This window comes from Colletotrichum fructicola (genome assembly GCF_000319635.2).
Source record: "Colletotrichum fructicola Nara gc5 chromosome Unknown KSG_Nara_v1_contig09, whole genome shotgun sequence".
In the NCBI taxonomy this organism is placed as follows: Eukaryota; Fungi; Ascomycota; class Sordariomycetes; order Glomerellales; family Glomerellaceae; genus Colletotrichum; species Colletotrichum fructicola.
The window spans coordinates 3,569,496-3,591,286 of record NW_027094059.1 but is presented as its reverse complement, the minus strand read 5'-3'; the positions used below and the strand labels follow the sequence as shown (position 1 = coordinate 3,591,286).

General features: G+C 56.2%; 8 protein-coding genes across 8 annotated transcripts; 4 read left to right on the top strand and 4 right to left on the bottom strand.

Annotated features, from left to right (window-relative positions):
- Positions 1-383: 383 nt before the first annotated feature.
- On the bottom strand, positions 384-2,164 carry CGGC5_v015351 (Maltose permease MAL61; the record flags this gene model as incomplete). The annotated part of the gene is made up of 3 exons (XM_032022305.1): positions 384-593; positions 648-1,906; positions 1,960-2,164. 3 exons carry the CDS (start codon positions 2,162-2,164, stop codon positions 384-386), a joined length of 1,674 nt encoding a protein of 557 aa, XP_031880890.1.
- Positions 2,165-4,785: 2,621 nt separating this feature from the next.
- Positions 4,786-5,367, bottom strand: CGGC5_v015350 (uncharacterized protein; the record flags this gene model as incomplete). Its single annotated transcript, XM_032022304.1, has 1 exon — positions 4,786-5,367. The coding sequence occupies one exon, from the start codon at positions 5,365-5,367 to the stop codon at positions 4,786-4,788; it is 582 nt and encodes a 193-aa protein (XP_031880893.1).
- A 36-nt stretch (positions 5,368-5,403) lies between these two features.
- CGGC5_v015349 (uncharacterized protein) lies at positions 5,404-5,709 on the bottom strand (the record flags this gene model as incomplete). Its single annotated transcript, XM_032022303.1, has 1 exon — positions 5,404-5,709. One exon carries the CDS (start codon positions 5,707-5,709, stop codon positions 5,404-5,406), a length of 306 nt encoding a protein of 101 aa, XP_031880892.1.
- Positions 5,710-6,384: 675 nt separating this feature from the next.
- Positions 6,385-8,052, bottom strand: LIP4-3 (Lipase 4; the record flags this gene model as incomplete). Its single annotated transcript, XM_032022302.1, has 3 exons — positions 6,385-6,742; positions 6,799-6,929; positions 6,985-8,052. 3 exons carry the CDS (start codon positions 8,050-8,052, stop codon positions 6,385-6,387), a joined length of 1,557 nt encoding a protein of 518 aa, XP_031880895.1.
- A 1,707-nt stretch (positions 8,053-9,759) lies between these two features.
- CGGC5_v015347 (uncharacterized protein) lies at positions 9,760-11,374 on the top strand (the record flags this gene model as incomplete). The annotated part of the gene is made up of 2 exons (XM_032022301.2): positions 9,760-9,804; positions 9,866-10,396. The coding sequence occupies 2 exons, from the start codon at positions 9,760-9,762 to the stop codon at positions 10,394-10,396; spliced, it is 576 nt and encodes a 191-aa protein (XP_031880894.2).
- Positions 11,375-13,031: 1,657 nt separating this feature from the next.
- Positions 13,032-16,641, top strand: LRRC40 (Leucine-rich repeat-containing protein 40; the record flags this gene model as incomplete). Its single annotated transcript, XM_032022300.1, has 2 exons — positions 13,032-14,930; positions 14,980-16,641. The coding sequence occupies 2 exons, from the start codon at positions 13,032-13,034 to the stop codon at positions 16,639-16,641; spliced, it is 3,561 nt and encodes a 1,186-aa protein (XP_031880909.1).
- A 566-nt stretch (positions 16,642-17,207) lies between these two features.
- CGGC5_v015345 (uncharacterized protein) lies at positions 17,208-18,170 on the top strand (the record flags this gene model as incomplete). The annotated part of the gene is made up of 1 exon (XM_032022299.1): positions 17,208-18,170. The coding sequence occupies one exon, from the start codon at positions 17,208-17,210 to the stop codon at positions 18,168-18,170; it is 963 nt and encodes a 320-aa protein (XP_031880896.1).
- A 1,081-nt stretch (positions 18,171-19,251) lies between these two features.
- Positions 19,252-21,429, top strand: CGGC5_v015344 (Heterokaryon incompatibility protein 6, OR allele; the record flags this gene model as incomplete). Its single annotated transcript, XM_032022297.1, has 1 exon — positions 19,252-21,429. One exon carries the CDS (start codon positions 19,252-19,254, stop codon positions 21,427-21,429), a length of 2,178 nt encoding a protein of 725 aa, XP_031880840.1.
- Between the last annotated feature and the right edge of the window lie 362 nt (positions 21,430-21,791).

Below are 21,791 nucleotides of genomic sequence, written 5' to 3'. Positions count from 1 at the left end.
GAAAGGACTTGCACCTCGCATAAATTTCCAGGAGATTCGACTCATCTTGCTTTTGGTCGATCATTGACAGGAATGCCGCAAGTTCTCTGGTACCCCACACTGACATACCGACGTTGAGTGGCGACGCCGGACAGAGAATCTGGTGTATGTTATTCAGTAATTTTCTACGGTTAGCACATCAAGACAGGATGTCACGAAAGGGGAGGAATGCTGAAATGGATTGCATCAAATATGGTGATTTCATGATGGGTTTTAGATTTCAATCAGTGCAGAGGCGTCATCTTAGCAGACGACCCCCTCCTTACTTGGTATAAATAAAAATAAATGGCAGCAACCCTATGCTAGGGCGGGATTGGGTATCTTTGATATTGTAGTCAGACATGTCAGATCTTCTCTGTTCGGCCTCCGACATCGTGGGTCTGCTCGGCCAAGAAGACTTCATCTTGGGTAAGCTGGTACTTGGCCGACTTGCGGGCCGAGATGCGCTTCTGGAACATGACATCCATCTCACCGAACGTACGGCCCTTGGTCTCGAACAGACGGAAGTATCCCCAGATGAGAGTGAGAGTCGCGAGAACAGCCCAGAAGAATGCCTGGTAGCGAGTTAGTTCATGGTACGACGAAGAACGTGGTTTTTGATAACTTACAGTCTTTCCCTTCAAGTTCCAGTCACCGGGCGCGAGCATCTTCGGTTGAATCAGGCCACCGCAAATGACGTTGCCGACGTAGTATGTGCTGCGAGCCAGCACGACAGTTTGGGTACGGAGACGTGTAGATCCGACCTCGGACACGAGGGTGTAGACGATGGGGCCGACGGACATGGAGTAGGCACCGAGCCAGACGATACAGAGAAGGGATTGCGCCCAGATGATGCCTCCCTTCTGATTGGGGGCGACGGACAAGAAGCCGATGATCCAGAGGATGAGAACGAGGAAAGCAAAACCGGCGAGCCAGATGGTGCGACGACCAAGCTTGTAAATGTAGAACCACGAGATAATGGTACCAATGAAGGCAATGCCGGTGCCTCCCAAGCTGATGCCGTACGAGGCGTCCTCCCCGATACCGGTCTGTTGGAAGAAGAAGGAGCCAGAGTAGCAGAGCGCGCCACCGTTGGTGATTTGGGACATGAATGCCATGCAGGCGATCTCGGTACGGCGCAGGTTTGTGCCCTTGAAACAGTCGAACAAGCTGGCGCCCTCCTGCTCCTGGATCTCGAGCTTGTTGGTGTGGACCATCATAGCAATCGTGTTCTCATGGTTGAGGTTGTGCTCTGGCTCCGATAGTCGCTCCAGAGACTTCTTGGCCTGCTCTAGCTTACCGGCACGCACCAGATGCCAGGGAGACTCAGGCGCCAGGTACGCGGCGATTGCCAGAGGGATGGGCCAGATCCATTGGATTGCGAAGGGGATCTTGTAGCTCCACTCATCGGTTCGGTTGACGAGACCCTTGAGGACACCGGCAGAAATGAACTGGCCGATGCACCAGCACAGGTTGACGTATGAGGTGAGGTACCCACGAATGGCCAGTGGCGTGACCTCGGCAGCGTAGGCTGGACCAGTGGTAGCAAAGACACCCCAGGGGACGTTGCACAGAACCTGGCCGACCAACTGCACCTCGATGTTGTGAGCGAAGAAGACGACGAAGACGAAAGCGCTCAGCCAGAAAAGTGATCCGATGAGAATCCAGCGGTGACCGATCTTGGGGGTGAGGTATCCGTTGAGCAAAGCGCCGATAATGTTGGCCAAGGCACCGAGGCAGTTGAAGCGCTGCTGCCACATGGAGGAGATCTGGTATCCGTGCTCGTCATCGAGGAATTCACCGTACTTCAATCGGAATGCTGGGTAACCGTAGAAAGAGCCGAGAAGAGTAACATCATAGCCCTCCATGATGACGGTGGTTGAGATGACTGGCGGTGGTGTTAGTTCATGCGCCAACTCGGAACAAGACGTGGAGACTCACGAATTGACCAGAAAGCGGCGCGCTTGTAAGTCTTCAGACCCTCCCAGACGCCGAAGCTGTGTTCGACGTCGGTAGCCTGGGCGGCTTCGGAGTTGAGGACCTTGTCATCAAGGGCGACATCGTTGTACTGGCTGATGTGGGGAGCGCCCTTCTCCATGTGGATGGCGTCGTGCGGCTGGGAGGCCGTGTTGATGTCGCGAGACATGGCTGCTGGATTGTCCCGGTTGCTTGAAGATGTTGGCGGTTGGCAAGCTCCTGGAGCAGAGTCGTATCGAGAAGAGAAGGCCGATCAGAGGTTGAGCTGGGGGAGGGGCGATTGGGGTATTTAAAAGTCGCGTCGAGGCGAGATCAACGCTGGTCCCAGACGGCCGGCTTCTCGCGCGTCTCATACCACGGTTGCAGAATGCATGGTAGCAACAGAACAGCAGCAGCAGCATGGGATGGAATTGCAACCACCCGATCCCCATCCCCATGGAGAGGATGCTCGCTTCCCCAAGCTTGGCTCCTTGCCAGCCATTCCCCAATCAGACGAGTCAGGGAATCCATGACTGTGCCGTGCCAGAAGACTATGCCGCTTGGGCCCAAGTCAGGCCGTACTCACGGGACCGGCAACAGAAAGGCAGGCCATGTGCAAACCGCAAACCGCAGTCGAGTGGAAAGGCGATCGGGGGCCCGGGGGCCTAGCGGCGGGATTGACGGTCTTGGAGGGCCATGACTGGTTGCAGAGGCCGGAGGGAGACAACTGCGGACGAGGTCGAAGGGGGTTGGCGAGGTCTGAGTGGCCAGACAATGGCGGAGGAGCCAACGGTAGGCGGGGACGGGAGAGAACGGCAACGGTACGAGGCCGAGGGACTCGGCTGCCAGGCCTAGGATTGAGTAGGACAGATGCTCGTCTGAGGCGTAGAAAGCGTCGTGGGGAGGCGGCGAGTTAGGAACGTCGGACCGTCGACTCTGGGGGGGACTCTTGGGGGACCTTTGGCAGGGTTGACTTGGCTTGGGCTGGTTCGAAGGCGACGCGACGGAGGAGGACGGACGACAGATTCTCGAAGCTTGACTGATCCTGGGCTGGTCTGGGGAATGGTTGCTGGCGAGAGGATGGCTCGATTGGTGGAACTTTTCATGGAGATGGAAATTGATGGGATGGCGATGGGGTGTGGCCGGACGAAGGAAGGAACCTAAGGACTGGCCTGGACGTGGATCGGAAGAGATGGGTGGGGCCATTGCCGCTGAAGTGGGACTAGCGTCATCCGAAGGGGACTAGCGGACGTTAAGCGAGGCTCGGGGGATGATGTGGGGTAAGTCTGGGGATTTAGTGGCGTGATGGGCCGCACTGGAGTCTGGAGCCGCTGAGGAGTCGCTGGAGCCAGTGGAAGATGCGCTGAAGTTGGAGAGGTAGGTAGCCCAGGTTCCCCAACCTGCACCAACACCAACACCAACACCACCACACCCTCTTCATCAATCATCCCAAACACATCTGCTGTCACCCTCCAACTTCCCCTCAGTTTCCCCTCTCGGTGCGGAGAGAAGGCAGGTCATGATGTTGGCCTGAAAGAAGCAAACAACCCAGAAACGCAAGAGAATTGGGGGTAGTTGCAGCTGCAAGTTGGTCCTGAATCCGAAAGGAACCCCTTACCTATGCCAATTTCCAAAGGTTCAATGAGATGTGACGGTACGTACTTAATTACCTCGGAAAGCTTAGGTAACGGGAGTCTAGCTGGACCAGGAGCGGGAGAATCCACTGCCTGCCCGGTCTCTTCCGGGCTGACGAGCAAACAAAACATGAACCAATTTACACCAATCTTATTCCCGAGAACATAGGTTAAGTTGTACGATTACGGTTGTGCTGCTGCCTCCCAAGCTGCCGATATCCCATTTCTGCTTGCTTCCTCGTGTCCTGACTTCAGACTAGGATCCAGAACACTACCAATCAGTCAATATTGTGGTGCAAACACGAACGTCGAACAGTCCTCATGCATCTATGAACTCAGGATGGCCCAATTTCACCCACCACCCGATCGCCCCAGCAAAGAAGCACCGTCGCCCTGCACGATGTGGTCCAGACAAGGAATAGGCCCTGACCTTCGGCTCCAGACTTCCAACATGCCGCCAACCCCAGCCATTCAAAGGCTCTGCTGCCTCTCGGCGCAGAGCACTTCTGGCGGTGGAGTTCCGCGCGAATCATCGCCCTGTCTTCCCCAACCGGGGGTCTCTCCGCTCGGCCAGCCTCGGCCGAACCTCTTTTCTCAGCTCCTTGCCATCCGGGACGGCCGCTTGGCGTTGGATCCTGTCTCACTTGAATAAGGCAGGGGTTGTAAGCTCACGGCTCGATCCCTCGTGCCTGGCATCGAAGAGAAAGACAGAGAAATTCTGATTGATACTGGTTGGCTGAACATTCTATGCTAGGGCCCTCCAACCCAAGACCTGTCAACGCCGAGTAGCGTCGTTTCCGTCTGCATTTCGCGTCCATCGTGTACCACGGCCCCGGGTTATGGATGGTACATCGATGCTTCGTCGCTACCACGGCACGTTGCGCTAAGGGTCTACCGTACGGAACATCCGATTGCCCTTCTCGTCGACGGTGTACTGTGTTGGACCGGTTAGACTTCCGCCGGCCAATCAAGCATTGGCGGCAAGTAGACCAATCGCAAATCGTGTCTTTGCAGAGTGGCTTGAGGTTAGTTACTTCATACGCCCAGATACTGGTCACGCGGTGCTTGGGGTCCATGAACCAACAGCAACATCGACGACACGTGAGGGCGGGCGACTTACATCGACGAGCGGCCAAGCAGAAGCCCTGGTCAGGCCATTGGTGTACTCGTGGCAATCTCAAGTGAGTTCGTGCTGCTCAGAGTCCTTCATCTCATCCTCCTGGATCTGCTGTGGGGTTCTCTCTGCCCACTCTTGGGCACGAAGATACTCAACGATGGGTCCGAGACCTAGAAAGGTTTCCTCATCGAGGACATCATCATTCCGAGTCTGGCCATGAGCCTCGCGGGTAGAAAACCCTTCGGCATCGGCGTTCTCTGTGACCATCATAGCCGTGCCACCGGTCTGCGTCTGCTCTGCGTGCTCTTCCTTTGGGGGGCTCGCCTCGGATACCTGAGCGTGGATGTCGTCGACGAGCATCGTGTCGTCAAGACCCAGGGTCTGGGCCTGACCTTTTATGTCACTCCGAGTCTCGCCCTGGGCCTCTCCGGTGGGAAACAGCTTGACATAGTTGCTATCCCCAACCACCAACTGCGTGAAGTTGCCCTCCTGCGTATCGGTATACTTCACAAGCTTGAACGCCTTGCGCTTCGACGTAGGACAGAACCCATAGTCATGGTGGTCGCGATCGTGCCAGTGGCAGGGGCAAAATCCGTCAAAGAGCCACGGGCAGTTCTCCTCGACCCAGTCGCCCGGGTCCATCTTTGCCTGCTGCCACACGCACTGGTTGCAAGATGCCTAGACTTGCATACCGGCGCCCCGCATGTTGCGAGGGTCGTTAGCGGGGAAGCGCTCGAACCACCACCGGTGCCGCGTCTTCCGGCAGCGGCTGCAGTAGTGCGTCGATGTTGAGGTGTCGGGATGGACGGGGGTGTAGTCATCATCGGAATCGGTGTCTTCTTCCGTCTGCTCTGCATGACCATCGGCGCGGGTGTCGTCGGCGGAATTAGCTTCGGTGTAGGGAGTGGTGATGGCGTCGCTGCTGGCAATGTCGGTGTCGGCGTCGGGGACCGCCCCCTCCGGGCGCTGGCTTCGGTCGTCCATGGTATCACTCTGAATAATCAGTATCTACTCCAAATTTGATGGCATACGCAATACTGACGGTTTGGTACGTCGAAGGTAGTGCTCGAGGGATGTCAAGACAGCGTCGTTTGTTGATGGTGGTGGCATTAGGTTGCTCTCTGATTTTTCAAAGTCCGCAGGAAAGGTAAACAAACCTCCTGGTTGGCCAAGATGTTTTGACGACTAAGCGGCTGTGAGCCATGGCGACAACCAAGTTGCTCTGCTGCACCATGACAGCCGCATTGATCGGCTATAGTCTCCTGCGGCTGTGCGAGGGCGAGACCTCCCAGCTCGGCAGAGATGCAGAACCTACTCAAAGGCGGTGATTCGAAGCCTTCTACAGCATTGAATGCTTTAATCCTCAGTACCAGAAGCTTCGTCGTACAAAGAACCGGGATCGAAAGCTGATGAAAGGGTTGACAGAGCTTACGGCGACGGAATACTCTCCAAAGACAACTCGTCTCTGTACTCCCTTCCCTCTGCATCCGCAAAAGGCTTTCGTGGAACGCATTGGGCACAGTCATACTGCTGATACTAGGTAATAGCAAATCACCCACCCTGGTTCTGTATCAAAGCACCTTTCGATACGCATAGGAAGTGAAGTTGGTACATCTTTCTTTTGTCAACTGTACTTCAACTTGTAATATATACATCGAATTACAAAAGCCCCTGGTCAGCGCAACCCTGCTCGATAGAAGCCAGGGTCCTGCGTCCGACGGTGGCGTTGTTCTCCCCGTAGGTCCTCACCTCGCGGTCCTCGGCCGTGTACACAGGCCACCCAATGGCGTCCAGTCCGGCGGTCGAGTCCTTGATGAAGGTTGTCAGGGCGTCCTCCATGACGTGGCTGAGCTCGTACTCGAATGCGGTCGAGTTGCCACGGAAGTCGGCGTGGGTGCCGAAGATCATGGGCAGCTCGCTGCCGTGGTAGGCGCCCATCCACGGGCGCGGCGAGGTGTTGTTGAAGACTGCGGCGTAGAAGAAACGGTAGGTCGTTCTTCCAGCGGCGAGACGCTCGCTGGGGGGTTCGTCAGTTTGATGCTCTGAGGGAGTGAGAGGCGAAGGGGGGCTTACTTGGTGGTCTTGGTGGCCGGGCACCAGAAGTACTGGTACGAGAGCTGGTCGGCAACGGTCCGGTTGGGACCGCTGACGTTGTAGGGGGCGAGGAAGAGGCCTTCGTCGTGGTTGAAGCCGATGATGGCGGGCTGTTCCGCGTCAGTTTCTCACAATCCTTCGTCCCAAATACAGAGGTTAACTTACCAGGTCAGAGAACTCGCCAAGAGCAGCCTTCTCAGTGTAGTTGGCAAACACAACCTTGTTGTCAATCACAGGCGAAAAGCCGATGGACGGCGTGACCCCAGAGTCCTTGTACGTAGCCACAAAGTTCTCCAGCTTCTCAGCGGGGATCTTGCGCATGCACGCCAGCTCCGCCTGCGCAGTGGTCTGGTTGCCGCACCCAAGCTGCTGCGCGACAAAGGTAAAGTTGGACTGGATGTCGTCGTGGCTCATCAGCTGGTCCAGGTGCGCAGTGCCCGAGTCCATGACGAGGCCGCGCACGATGGGGTCCTGCGGGTACGCGAAGCTGTAGTAGTCGACCGCGATGGACCCGGCGGAGTGGCCCCAGAGCGTCATCCGGGAGGCGTCACCGCCGAACTTGGCGATGTTGTCGCGCACCCACTCGATGGCGAAGCGCTGGTCGAGCAGGCCGAGATTCTGCTCCGTCAGGGCGGCGGAGTTGGGGAAGCCGAAGAGCTTCATGCGGTAGTTGAAGGTGACGAAGATGTGCTCCTGCGAGCGCTGGATCCACTTCTGCGGCATCTGGTACGGCACGTCGGTGCCGCCCGTCTCGAAGCCGCCACCGTAGAACCAGATGATCACGGGCAGGCCGGCGTCGGTGCCGTTCGCGGCTGTCTCGCTGCCGGAGACGGCGGGGACGGCGCCGGCGGGGGCCCAGACGCTCGCGGTGAGGCAGTCCTCGTCCATGCCGGCGGCGCCGATCATGAACTCGGGGACGTCGACGCGCTGGATGGCCGGGTGGATGGAGATGTACTGCCAGCACGAGGGGGGCAGGGCGGTGGCGTTGAGGACGGTGGCGTTGGCGAAGGCGTTGCTCGACTGCGGGACGACGTACGGCTGGGGCGGCTCCCAGCGGAGGTCGTCGAGGGGCGGCGCGGCGTACGGGATGCCCAGGAACTCGGCGACGTTGGACGCGTCCAGGGCGATGCGGCCCTGGACCGTGAGGCCGTTATCGAGGCGGACGCTGGGGCCTGCGCTCGCGGAGGCGAGGAGGCCGGCGAAGGTCGCCACGAACTTTGCGTTGCACATCATTGGGAGTTGGTTGATGATGCCGGGTGGTGGTTGCACTCTGTTGGCGATCGATGGAGGGGGAGCCGAACCGAACCGCTGGAGTTGAAGAGACAAGAGGCTCTCTCTCCCCGGGTCTTGGCTGCAGACGTCAACGATATATATATCTCATGCTCGTTTTATTCTCTCACTACTCACTTTTGCCGTCATTCATCAAGGGATTCGCCGGATGTCGGGGGGAAACAGCTTTTCGTGATTATCGACACGGGCATCCCCCTGAGCAGAGGTCCATCGAATGGACCGATGCTCCACCATCACCGCGACTCTGCGGTGCCTATTCGGGAAATCTGGATGTTGCACGGATCGCATCGTCGGAAATTGCTGGGCAGAACCCCACAATCTTCATCGCTGACACCGGCACTTCTCCGCGTGTTGGACGGGCCTCATTGGGTGGTCGAGGCGATGTTTGCTCCTTTTATGGGTTCGGACGAGTCAACCCCCTGGCCGCGGGCATCCACCGAGGGGACCTGTCGATCAGCAATCGGATGTCATCCAAAGGCCTCACTTCGGACGGGAGCATGGCTGGAGGGGTTATTGAATCCACTTTCGCCGTGAGCCGTTGTCGTCAGCCATCTGTCAGCGGATTTTTCGCTTCGAGGTCCGAGATGGGGGCGGTTGAATGGCCATGTTGGAGGCTGTTGGATATGTCTATTGATGGACGTTAGAACTCATGGTGGAATGATGGGACAAGCGAGGTATGATGCCTTCGGCGTAGTAAACGAGCCAATATTCCACATAATGCTGCTCTGATGATGCGTAGGATGATATCCTCTTGAAACTTTCAGATGTTCCTTAGGCGACCAAATTCGAGGAGCAGTGCATGACCAAGTCGCGTCGGATCTTGTGATCTGCCCTTTAATGATGTTTTGGGAAATGAAGAGTAGTTCCCAAGGCGCTGAGAAGTACAAATCAAACTTAGAAGATTGAAACGCGTAAGTCGAACACTCATCGCTCTCGTTGATGGACCTTGGATCTCGCCTGCCTCGATGTATGGTACATGGTTCGGCCGTCTCGCTGCCTTGATCGTCACCGACTCTTCGAGAAGCCCCCCGGCGCTTATCTTTACGTCGAACTCATCAATGAGTTTTTGACTCAAAGAATTCAATCTTCTCTATGCTTCGTTCCGAGACGGCCCAAACAGTTCTGCTTTCATCGAGTCCATTATCAGTTTGTGTCCCACACCAAGTGTTGTGAAGGAACCCATCTAGAAACCATAAGTGATGCGCCATGGTCCCTCTGAGGTAGTCTTCTCCTTCTACCAGTTTCTCGATAAGTCTGCTAAGTCTCAACTTAAAAGCATTCCCACCAAATATTGGTTCTTCTTTCTTCGACTTGCCCGACCATTCCTTTCAGTCTTTCAGCAATAAGTCAGCCAAGCCATGAGAGTAGAGCATGCACCTTGTGCTTGAGCTGTGAACAGTGATGGGTGGAAGTGTAGGCAGACTCGGGGCACCTACATGATACCAGTGGTCTCAGGATGACCTCTCCATGATGGCCACTTCTCGACCACGCGCCGACCATGCACCAGCACTGGACATCTACGACTAAGCAGAGGGTGAAGCTACCCTTGAGCAGCACCCTCAGTCCGGTCTCTCAAAGAAAATCTCTGCGAGCTGAATATTCTGGAAACTCCTCCTCAAACCCCATCCATTCCGCCGGACAACAGCCAACATGGACCCCCAAGCTTGCCCACCCAGAAGCGCCCTGCTTGCCGCCGTATGTACAATCTCAAGATCTCCCATCGTCGCGACCTAAAAGATGAAACTGACAATGACAGCTGAGGAACGATGGCACCACGGAGGAGCTCCGGGGTATCGGGTATGACGTGGACCTACAGGGGAACTGGTTGGCCGACTCGTTGATCTTCACCGCGGATCGGCTCGAGGGCAACCTCGACAACCTCCCACAGGCCCCCCGCCAGATCCTCGAACGTCACGCCGCTGCGTACACGTCCGTTGTTCCTACCAGGCCTGCCCACGTCCTTGTCGGACCAGTCCCGAGATCGTCTGGGCAGACTCGCCTCTCCGGTGCCGGCACCTGGGGCAAACCTGACCCAGACCAATGGGTGTTGCCCAGGGGCGGAACTGAAGCCTGGAAGCGCATGCATGGGATGGCCTCCTCGCCTACTCCCACGCCAACTCCCGTTCCCTTGATGACAATGCCGTTTGCAGATTCGTCCGCCATCGCTAGTCCCGGAGTATACCAGGACGACGACGACGACGATGAGGATGAAGACGAAGACGCAGACGGAGAATATGAGGCAGACCACGACTGGTACGCAACATCCGATGATTACGAGCTGTACTAACACTTGCCTAGGTCGCATCTTTCTTCCGGCTTGCCCCCCGCGGTGGTCACAGCTCCGACTCCGGCTCCGACTGCCGCCGGACCTGGTGCCCACTTGCCTGCCAGCCTCATCATGTCGCCGGAATCTACAGCCCCTTCGTCCTTTGTCCCTGTTGGCGAGGAATACCGAGACGACAAGAAGGACGACAAGAAGGACGACAAGAAGGACGACAAGAAGGACGACAAGAAGGACGACAAGAAGGACGACAAGAAGGACGACAAGAAGGACGACAAGAAGGACGACAACAAGGACGACAACAAGGACGACAAGAAGGACGACAACAAGGATGACAAGAAGGACGACAACAAGGACGACAGAGACGACATTGATGACGAAGATGCGGATGCAGAGGTCGAATACGAGGACGACAAGTGCACACATCTCCCTCTTATTGGTGAGCTGCGCTAACACTTGCCTAGCACACACCTTGCCACGGGCTTGCTTCCTGCCCCCGCGGCCGCTCTTCCTGCTTCCTCTGCCGTCTTTCCTGCCCCGGCCCCGACTCCAGCCTCGGCCCCAGCCCCGAATCCCGACGTCCCTGCTGCCGCTGCCCCTACCGCCATCCGTCTCACCTCCAACCGTTTCCCTGCTGGCTTCCAGCTCTGGATAACGACATACCGCAAGCGCAACAAACGCTTTCTCGTGGGCCCCAACTACACTGGAGGGCCCATCCAGCTTCCTCCGAAGACCTTCGAGTTCCAGTACACACTCGACGATGACCCGAAACGGCAGGAGGGTTGCCGCTGGTGTGGTTGCAGCAACTGGCTGTGGGACCCTTACTTCTTCATGAGAACAACCAATCCCGACGGCCGCCAGGATACGTGCAACCGATGCGTTTTCCGTTCAGGGACCAAGGAGGCGACACGACACCAGGAGCTCAATGCCTGGTTGGTGAATAACCAACCAGTCATGTTCTGGTTGACTAACAGCGACCTCTGAGGGCGAGTGCCCACGGCCACAGCTCGGTGAGGGGCATGTGGCAGAAGACCTGGGGAACTTTCCCTAGGCAAGGAGGATGAGAGGCGAAGCCGAGGTACGTTCCTGTCTCTTATTCCTCTCCACCATTATCTACCACTTGGCCACGGGCAAAGGGCTTGGCGAAGATGCCTACTGGGCCATCTACCACGTAGAGGGAAGCATCATCAGCAGATGTGCCATCGACGAGCATAACGCTTGGATGAGCCTGACACAGGATCTGGTCCGGTGTCACGTCCGATCGATATGGGCCGGATGCTATGACCATGCGTCGGGCCCAACCCCTGGCAGCTCTGGGACGGAACACTGGTTCCTGGATCGTGTGGCCGCTGGTCTCGGCCTCCCGGACCGACTCAGGGACTGCCCCGGCTATCTAGATCGTCTGGGGCTTGCCGGCTGCCGTCAGGAAGAGGGGGTTGAAACGCTTTTCGACATGGTGTCGAGTCGGAGATCCAAAGCTGACCACTGGATTTGAAGCAGTAACACATCCGATACGAAGCTTTCGCAGGTGCCAAGAAATGCGAGGCCCTAAAGATCAAGAAAATCACAAAAAAAGGATCAGAGAGTTGTCAAAGTACTGTTGGTAAATCTGTGTTTTCAGTCCACTCCAGTCGGAGCTTGCGTCGTCCCCGCCATTGTCTGATTGTCAAACGGACAGCCTCGACTCAAACCAACCAACGGCAATCAATTGTCTCTGCGGGTGGCCTTCCCTGTCTTGAATTTGATTTCAGCTGCAGCAGCCCCTCGTTCGGCAGTGGGCGGGAATGGGTGGAAAAGGGAAAGACATGCAGGAACACGACGCAAAACTGACTGTTGGCGCTAGGATTAAGACGCTTGCCCCAATCGGAGTCGCCAGCTGGCATCCGGCAGCACCACGTGATCCCGCCGGCCGTTGGAGATGAACGGGTGGGAACGATGCTCCTGCCGTCGTTGCTGCCCAATTGGATGTTTTCAGAAACACTGTGAAGTACGTACCGCCAGATTGGGGCCGAAGGTGGTCCGGGAAATTGGACAAGCTCGCCTATCCTTGTCGCTTTCCCTGCCCAGCGCTCATCTCTTCCTTGCTCGCAGAAGTCTGTTCGCGCAGCCGCCCGACCAGACGACCAGACCCCCCCAGCACTGCTCACTATCGGTTGAAGGGTCCATCTCGTTTCTCTTCTTTGGGGAGTGGAGGACCTGCAACGAGGCCATTCTGGGTGAGTTGGCCACTGTTCTGTTTGTCGTCGTGTCCACGATCATCTTGCAAACGCAGCAGCAGTGTGTACGATTACTGACGGATCCTCGCCATTCATCTGCAGTTTTCCAAACCCGTTTGCCCCCGCAACGACTCGACAGCTTTGTTTCTGTTTCTGTTTGCAACGACACACGCTCAGCACGCGACGTGACATCACTCTAATTACCTTTGCTAGCTCCCGACTCGACTAGAGCAAACGGAACGCCTCCCGCGTCGACTGGCGCACGCGCTAAAACACACGCCTTGCTCCCGAATCCGTGCGTCCAATATTATCCAAAATCCCCTCTCCTTATTACCAGACAATCGACCCCGTCTGACAGCAATTCGCCGAACTTTTCTTCTACATGCTTTCCCAGCAGTAGCAGAAGAACCACATCCGCCGCCGCAATGGACGAGAAGCAGGCGCCTGGGAGGCCTAGCGGGATCCCGAGACTCTCTCGTCTACCCGTGCCCAAGCCTACTCCCGTTGCCAACACCAAGCCGACTCCTGCTGTACGGCCTTCTCCTTCCCGCGATGGCCTCAACTCCGGCCTTCGAAACCCCCGTCTTCGACCCGCTGCCTCGCGAGACCAATTGGCACCGGCTCCTGCTCTTAAGAGGCCAGCGCCCCGGCCTGCCCCGAGGCTGAGACGAGAGATACCACCACCGTTCACGACCACGAGAAAGCCCGAGGCGAGAGCTCCCGTCAGCTCCTTGAAGAGCGTTCGCAGTATCCCACGACTCAACGCGGCGGAACCGGCCGTAACCAAGCCTCCGACACCCCCAGAAGATGCCGAATACGTCGTTGTCTCCCGCCCAGCCAGCTCTTCGGGACGTACGTCCGAACCCTCTGCTTCGACACCAGAGGTGCCGCCTTTGCCCCAAGATTCGAGCTCTCCTCCCGATAACGCCGACCTTGATCTCCCAGACTTCGGTACGCCGAAGTTCAAGCCACGACCATCGCTTGCCGAGAGAACAATGGAGACCCTTTCCCAGCTGCAGTCATCGCCTGCTCTAAGCAAGAAGCCATCCTCCTTCTTTGACCAAGAGGGCGTCCTGCGACCCCGTTCTCGGTCTGGCAGTGGGAACTCGAGGCCCGGCTCAAGTTACACCTCCGACGGCTCTCTGCGCCCAACTTCGCGTCATAGTCGACCAGGCTCAAGCTCCGGCCCCGAAGAGAACCCGTTTGCCGCTCGAGGGCCCATGGCCGCACCCCGACCTCTGGGTGCCATCGAGGGCACACCGTCAAGGCGGGTGTCTGGTATCAGATCTTTGAAGGCACCAACAATGAGGGCCACTCCGCAAGCTTCCCCGTCAGCACGGCCGTCTTCATCAGGGATCCCAGCCTACCAGAGCCCTAGCCCAACGAGAAGTGCAATCGCTATGCCTCCTCCTACAACGACAACTCCGGTGGCTGCGCGTTCTCTGAAGCCTCGAGCATCCGTCAACGGCCTGTACAAGAAGCCTTCCCTCCCAACGTTGAGCCAACAGTCACCAGCGACAGCCGGCTCTCCTTCCCTGAAGCCAGCCCCGAAGCTGAAGTCTGCCAAGTCATATGGTGCTCTCCGAAAGCCTACGCCGACCAAGTCGAGTCTCCCTGCTCCTCCGACGCTAGCTGAGCCTCCTACCAACGAGTTCAGGAAAGCCTCAGCCTCTCTACGCGATCAAATTGCCAAGGCTAAGGCTGCGAAGCGTGCGGCGGATCGTCAAGCTGCAGAGGTCGCGGAGGTTGCGGAGGTCGCTGAGGCCGAAGAAGCCACACCTGCTCCTGCTCCCGTTTCAACGCAGGAATTAGAAGTACCTGATCTACCGAAACCGCTCAAATCCCCAATTGTGCCTGCAGACGAAGGCTTCGACTTTGGCATTGGTGTTGCCATGACCACCGCCCCTGCCCCCTTCGAGACCAGTGACCCTTTCAATACCAAGCGATCGGAGAACGCGACCGGAAAGATCATCCAGCAAAGAATCGGAGCTGGTCGAAGCACCGGAAGGCTCAACATCGCAGCGCTCGGCTTGAAAGAGATCCCCACTGAGGTTCTCAAGATGTACGATATGGAGTCAATGGGCACGTATGACGGCTCATGGGCCGAGAGTGTCGATTTGACAAGATTTGTGGCTGCCGACAACGAGCTGGAGACTATTGCCGACTCTATTTTCCCCGATGTTCCCCCTGAGCAGATGGCCGAAGACGAGGATTCCAGCGGCAACATCTTTGGTGGCCTCGAGGCCATGGATTTGCACGGAAACTCGCTGATTTCCCTGCCGATGGGATTGAGACAGCTTCGCTTGCTTACATCCCTCAACCTGGTAAGTCTTCACGATTCAACTTCATGGATTCCCAGCTAAAATGCAGCAGTCTCAAAACCGACTCGCCAACAACTGCTTGGACGTCATCACCGAGGTCACTGCCCTCCGTGACTTGAAGCTTGCCAACAACCTTTTGTACGGCCCCTTGGACCCCAGCTTCTCCAAGCTTGAGAACCTCGAGATCTTCGACCTTCACGGCAACGAGGTCTCGTCTCTGCCCGATGGAATCGAGAACCTATCCAGACTTCGCATTCTCAACTTGAGCAGCAACAGCTTTGAGTCGCTCCCGTTCACAAGTCTTTCCAAGCTGCCCCTGACGGAACTGCTTGCCCAGAAGAACAAGTTGTCTGGCACCCTCATCGAGGCCGGAGTACAGGCTCTGTCGAACCTCCAGATGCTTGACTTGTCTTCCAATCAGCTTACCTACTTGGTGTCTCCGGGCGCCACCATTAGCCTTCCTTCTGTTCACCAGCTCGTGCTGTCCATGAACCGACTCAAGGAACTACCAGATGTCAGCTCCTGGATCAGTCTCCTGACTCTGACCGCCAACGAGAACGCCATCCCCGAGTTCCCCACAGGTTTCACTAAGCTCGAGAAGCTCAGGAACGTCGACTTTTCCGCGAACGACATCCGCGTGGTTCCGCCCGAGATCAGCAGGATGGACAACTTGACCATGATCCGCCTTAGTGGCAACCCGTTGCGTGACAAGAAGTTCGTCTCTGCTACTACGGAAGAGCTGAAGGATGTTTTGGCGGGCAGACTTGAGCCGCCTCCGCCATACCAGGATGAGAACGCCGAAGCCGCCGCCCCTGATTCGACCGACTTTGACGATATTGCCGACGGGTTCGGGAAACTCACCATCAAGGATGCGCCCCCGTTGCCTCCCGTTCCTACCGATGAGGAAGAGCGCTCGGATGATAACTTCGCCACGCCCCCGACGTCGTCGACTACCTCACCTGCACGTGCTCGTTCCCAGACTCTGTCCAAGGAGACATGGCCTGTCAAGCCGGGAGGCCTTCTGGATCGATCCAACACTCAATCATCCTCACTGCACCCTGTCGTCTGCTCAAAGGTGGCCGCAGACAACAAGGTTCGCGAGGTCCAACTGCACCACAACCTTTTCACTTGCTTCCCGAACTCGCTTTCTTTTTTCGCTGAAACCCTTGGCGCTTTGTCTCTTGCCCACAACCAGCTCGTTGGTGAGACCTATCTGACTGAGGAGCTCGAGTTGCCGTCGCTGCGTGAGCTGAATCTGGTTAGCAACCACATCACCAGCCTCGCCCCGCTGACTACGCACTTGAATGCTCCGCAACTCGAGAAGATGGACGTTTCGCTGAACCGCATCACTGCACTGCCGCCTAACTTGCGACTGGTCTTCCCGCGTCTGGTAGTCCTCTTGATCGCAAACAACCACTTGATCGAGCTGGACCCTGACGCCATCAAGGGCCTCGAGGTTGTTGACGCTGGCAATAACGACATCGCTCACCTCAACCCGAGGATCGGCCTGCTCGCCGGCGCCGGCGGACTGAAGCGTTTGGAAGTCTCCGGCAACCGCTTCAGAGTTCCCAGGTACAGCGTCCTGGAGCGTGGCACGGAGGCGACCTTGCGTTGGCTCAGGGGGCGGGTGCCTGTAGCGGAGATGGCATCCTGGAAGGAGAGCCAAGGTGACTCGGGCAACGGCTCCGACACCAGCTTGGCTGATGTTGACTAGATGGAGATGGCATCGGATGGTTCGGGGGATTTGCTTTCGGGGTTTGGGGCTTTGTCTTTCTGCTTCTTGCACATACTATTCCTTACCACTTGTGGCGCGCCAAGATACCACATTGTGCTTTGAGCCAACGGAGTTGAGGGATCTTTGTCATCAGTCGTCTGATATCCTGTACTACTACTGTATAATACTTTACTGTTAATATTAACCAGAGAGAAGGGTCTCTCGGAATTATGGTTTTCGTTCCTGGCGATCTAAATTTTCGGTCAAGCGGGCCGTAAAACATGGACACACACCATACCATGGCTGCCTGAACTGCCGAAGAGGTTCTCAATATTGATCTCGCACCCTTTCACCCTTTCCCATCTCCGCAACAAGTCCCATGGTCTCATAAAAGGCTGACTGTCTCCCAGCCCTCTCCTCTCGAACTTCCCTTTAGTGCCATCGATTGATCGACAGTCTACACACTTGCATTGCTTCATTCCAACGCTCGTACAAATCAAAACAACAACTTCGCACTTTGTTTAGACACCTCAAGATCTTGCTCACACAAACACTTCCGTACAGTTATGTCGCCCTACGAGGACCTCAAACGTATCTCGACAGTCACCACCGAGCGTCACCACCGCCATCGACTCCGTGAAGCGCATTCTGATTGGGAAGCCCGCGCTATGCGTTCGAGGCTTTTTTCTGGGACTGAGGCGCAGCGGCCGGACTCTGCGGCCGACGACGAGGCGTACGTTATCGTTGCCTCACCGGACATGCCTTCTACCGAGGGCGCTCATCACGATCAGGCTTCCGCTGCCACCGATCCATCGCTTTTTTCTGGTACGCAGCAGCCGGATTCTGCCAACAAAGACGACGAGCAGAAGGAGGGTCAACGCGATGATATGGGTCCGCCTTCTGGTCGCGAGGGTCACGGGCAGCGTCTGATCAATCTTGCACCATCAGACTGCGTAGCAAAAGCGCACCGTTCGGCGCTCTCCCGCAACACCAAAAACCTCCCTGATGCCATCGGGGACCAAAAGACGCCTGGCATCGTCGAATTGGCATCGTCCTCGACACAATCTGACCAGTCTCCGCCGGGTGAGACCAACACCACTACAACTACAACTCGCGGGCTGCGCTTTCTCGAGGCGCCGGGAACTTTCCTTCTAGCCCATTTCGTCAGCTTTCTCCTTCTCACCTTTCCCGCCGTGGTCACCGGCCTCGACCTCGTGGACAAGAACCCAGCTACGGTGTGGCAGCTCTGCGCCTTCGTTCCGATTTATGCGGTTTTGGCAACGGTTCGGGTCCGCTGGATGGCGTACATGAGCCCCTACAAAAAGGCCGACAGCACTGAACAGAAGAAGACCACCATGGCGGCTCTTGGGGATTTCGGTACTGCTGTGGCGGGGAAAGCTGCGAATGTGGCGTTTTTGTGCGCTGTCGGAGAGTATTTGGGAAAGCTTGGGATTTTCTTGCCTATGCTGAATTGGGTTGAGCTTTTCGATGGGATGGGGGAGTTGAGGATTGCGGAGAAGTCTGGCTGAAGCGAGGTTGTGTTGTGTTGTTTCCAGCGTTGACGGCCGTGGTGGCGGGGTTTACGAGTTAAACAGCGAACATAAATTATTAATGCTTTAACCCTTCACTACACAATTACAGGTGATGATCAATGGATCCCAATGTGATGACTCTCCAGCCTGTGTAAGTGGCAGGCTTGTTGTGCGTAGTCATCATTTCTATGATGTTAAAAATATGACTCCGTCGGTTTCCTCCGCCACCTTGAAAACTTCGGATATGATGGGGACTCTATACCTGCTGTCATCGCCATCATACTATGACAGCTATGCGCCTAGAAGGCCAAAGCATCGGCCCGGGTCTAAGTCCATCGTCTTTCAAGCACTGACTGAGTGCGATGACAGGAAGCTGGAATCATTCGGAAGGGAACTGGATTGAACTAGTTGAAGCATTGGTCAAGAAATTTGCAACGGGAATGACTTCCTGCTCACACTGTCATACAGAGCCCATGGTCATATTGCACCGATGTGCGTAGACTTAGATCAGGCTGGGGCTTTTTCATCTGCACAAGTGTTCCCACATATGTGCCATTCCAGTAGCTCAGTCTTGGCGACGAGGATGAGAGAACTTCATCAATTCTTACATTTCCGAAGCTTTGAGGCATAATGGTGTTGACCGTTGGTCTCTTGTGGCGTACCAGCCTGTTCTGGGGGTCGTCCCTCAAGAGGCCCGATTCTCGTCGCCCGATCTCTCAAAAGTTCGTGTGTTGGAAACCATCAACTGCGACCCTTTTTCTAGAGCCTGACAGGATGTTGCATTCTCCTTTCTTGCGGGGTGGTGCCCTTTCCGCAGCTCGAAGCAGCTCAGCAGCCACATCTTGGCTTCTCAGGATGGCGGATTTTCATTCGCTCAATTGCCGCCGATTCACGCCCTGTCAGCACCCACTTGGAGTGGCATGGTCTAGCTGCACGAGAATGGGTATTCGTAACGGTAAGCGCAGGGTCTGCAGACAATAAGAAGACATCGACGGCCCGGCCCTCTCTCCACGCTGACGGATCCCCGGCCCATCATCTTCATTCCGACTCTGCGCTGAGGTGCGCGCCCCACTACGCGATGGACGATGCGACCGCAGACTTCTTCCAAATCGCGGGGGAACGTGAATACTGGACCGGATACGACATTGGTAGGGAGTTTGAGCTTGCAAAGATTGATGATCACGACTGGATCCCGGAGGAAACGAGAGCCAAGGTCCGCGAATGGGCAAAGACGAAGACGGTCCCAGTCCGACCCCGTGATGATGGCCAGCAGAAACCATACAGGCCCATCGTCGATCCGTACGAGATACGCGTCCTCGAGGTCAAGCCGGGCGCCAAGGGGGATAAGCTACGAGGCTCTCTACACCACTGCTCGGTCGAATACGTCGACCCCGAACCATACAACCAGTCCTTCGTCAGGGTGCGCTACGCGGTCTCTATGGAAGATCTCGTCACCCCAATCTCCTACACTGCGTTGAGCTATACCTGGGGCGAAAACATCTTCGACGCAATGATCGAATGCGACGGCCATAAAAAAGAAATCACAAAGTCCCTCGAGTCCGCCCTCCTCCATTTCCGCAGAGAAGACGAGTCCGTGATGCTATGGATCGACCAGATCTGCATTGATCAGGGCAACAACGACGAAAAGGGGCAGCAGATCCCCCTGATGTCAAGAATCTACCAGCGTGCCACCAATACTGCGATCTGGCTCGGCGAAGCGGGCGAAGGCTCTGACGTGGCGATCAAGCTCCTCGAGGAGGTCAACATCCGGTTGCAGTTCACGACGGAAGACGATATTGACCCGAAGGAGTTCAACAGGATCGGCCTGCCGAAGCCTGATTCACAGGATTGGCGTGCTCTGTGGAAGTTGCTGTCACGGAAGTGGTTTACGAGGGTTTGGATCATACAAGAGGTCATTCTCTCGAGGGACCCATGGGTTGCTTGTGGTGACTCGCTCATCACTTGGGAGAACCTATCCAGCGGGTGCATGCAACTTGTCACGACTGGAATCTCGGTGTGGCTGCAGAAGAAGGCTGCTGAGTGGGCTGCTGAGGAGGCTGCCAAGGATGCTGCAAAAGCGATTGCGAAGGAGGCTGCTAAGGGGGCTACGAAGGGCAGTAAAACGGATGATCGAGACATGTGCGAGCTGGCGTGGCAGCTTCACCGGATGAAACAGTCAGCCCAGGACAGCGATAACACGCTGGTGCCGTTGCTCGTACAGTCCCGTGGGGCGCAGTGCTCTGATTTGAGAGACAAGGTGTATGGATTGCTTGGGGTGGTCAACGAGGATCATCAGGCTGCGGTGAAGGTCAGCTACGCGGACGACTTCCCTGCTGCGAAGCTGTACCAGCAAGTCGTGGCGCACCATGTTTCTCAACACCCCACGAGATGGGCACTGCATGAGGTCCTGGCGTGCGTGGACCATGATTCACCCCATTTGCCTTCTTGGGTCCCGGATTGGAGCAGACCTCGTCTTACAGTTGCGTTGGGATACACGACTGCTTCCCAGGGTATTTACAGAGCCCATGGGAGATTTGAACGGAAGATGTGGATCAGCGAGGATTTTCAAGACTGGGAACAGTTGCCTGTACGAGGCGACGAGATGTCTGTGCAAGGTTTCCTCATCGATACCATCTCTGCAACAAGTCGGGTTGTCGAGAACCCTGATCTTACGTTCGAAAACCCAATGAACGGGAATCAGACTCTGCTCGAGGTCTGGAAATTTGTTTCTGAGACGGTGACTTACCCGCAGCCGCACACGCTATTCTCTGCGCTGTGTCAGACTCTCGTGGCGGGGAGAAACGACACCGGGAAGCAGAAGTGTCCAGAGTCGTACGAAGAGATCATCAGCCTTTTGCTGGACGCGTCAACTGGCATGGAACCTTCCATCACTGGACAGACATATACCGCGCGGCAGAAGAAGCCCAAAGGAAGAGGCAGGCTAGAGTTGGAGAGGCTAAAAGATCACAAAGTGGGATCTGCTGGAGATACGTTCCAGGAGCTTCGCACGGCGATGGTTAATGCGTTGAAGAATCGGAAGTTGGGCGTCACCGAGAAGGGCCATCTGGGATTATTCCTTGGGCATGCTAACGTTGGGGACCAAGTGTACGTGCTGGAGAATTGTCATGTGCCGTTCGTGATGAGGAAGACGAATGGTGGGAGGTTTCGACATGTGGGGGAGTGCTACGTGCATGGAATGATGCATGGGGAGGCTATCGGCTCAGACGCAAGTTTGACTGAGGTGGTTCTCATTTAGGAAATTGAATGTTCCCAGAAGGATGGAACCAAATGTTCCAGAACTAGCTAAGAAACCAACGAAGAAGATGAGTTGTGCCCGAAGAGTGATGCGACCCGTTTCTGACATCATTCTGCATGCTCAGCTAGACTCAGCTTATGCCATAGCCTCAGCCACAGTCTATGGTCTATTCTGATGATACCTAGCATCTGACAGGCCGTCGAGCAGTAGCGTGTCAGCACTCGGGACGCTGAATCACCCGTTCTTGATACAGAATGTCTTGAATCCCACCGATTCGGTTCAGAGTCTAGCCGAGCTTTTGAAGTCGGTGCAATATGTGCGACTCGGGATAATCTTTTGGGTTGCTGAGTGCTTTATTTGAA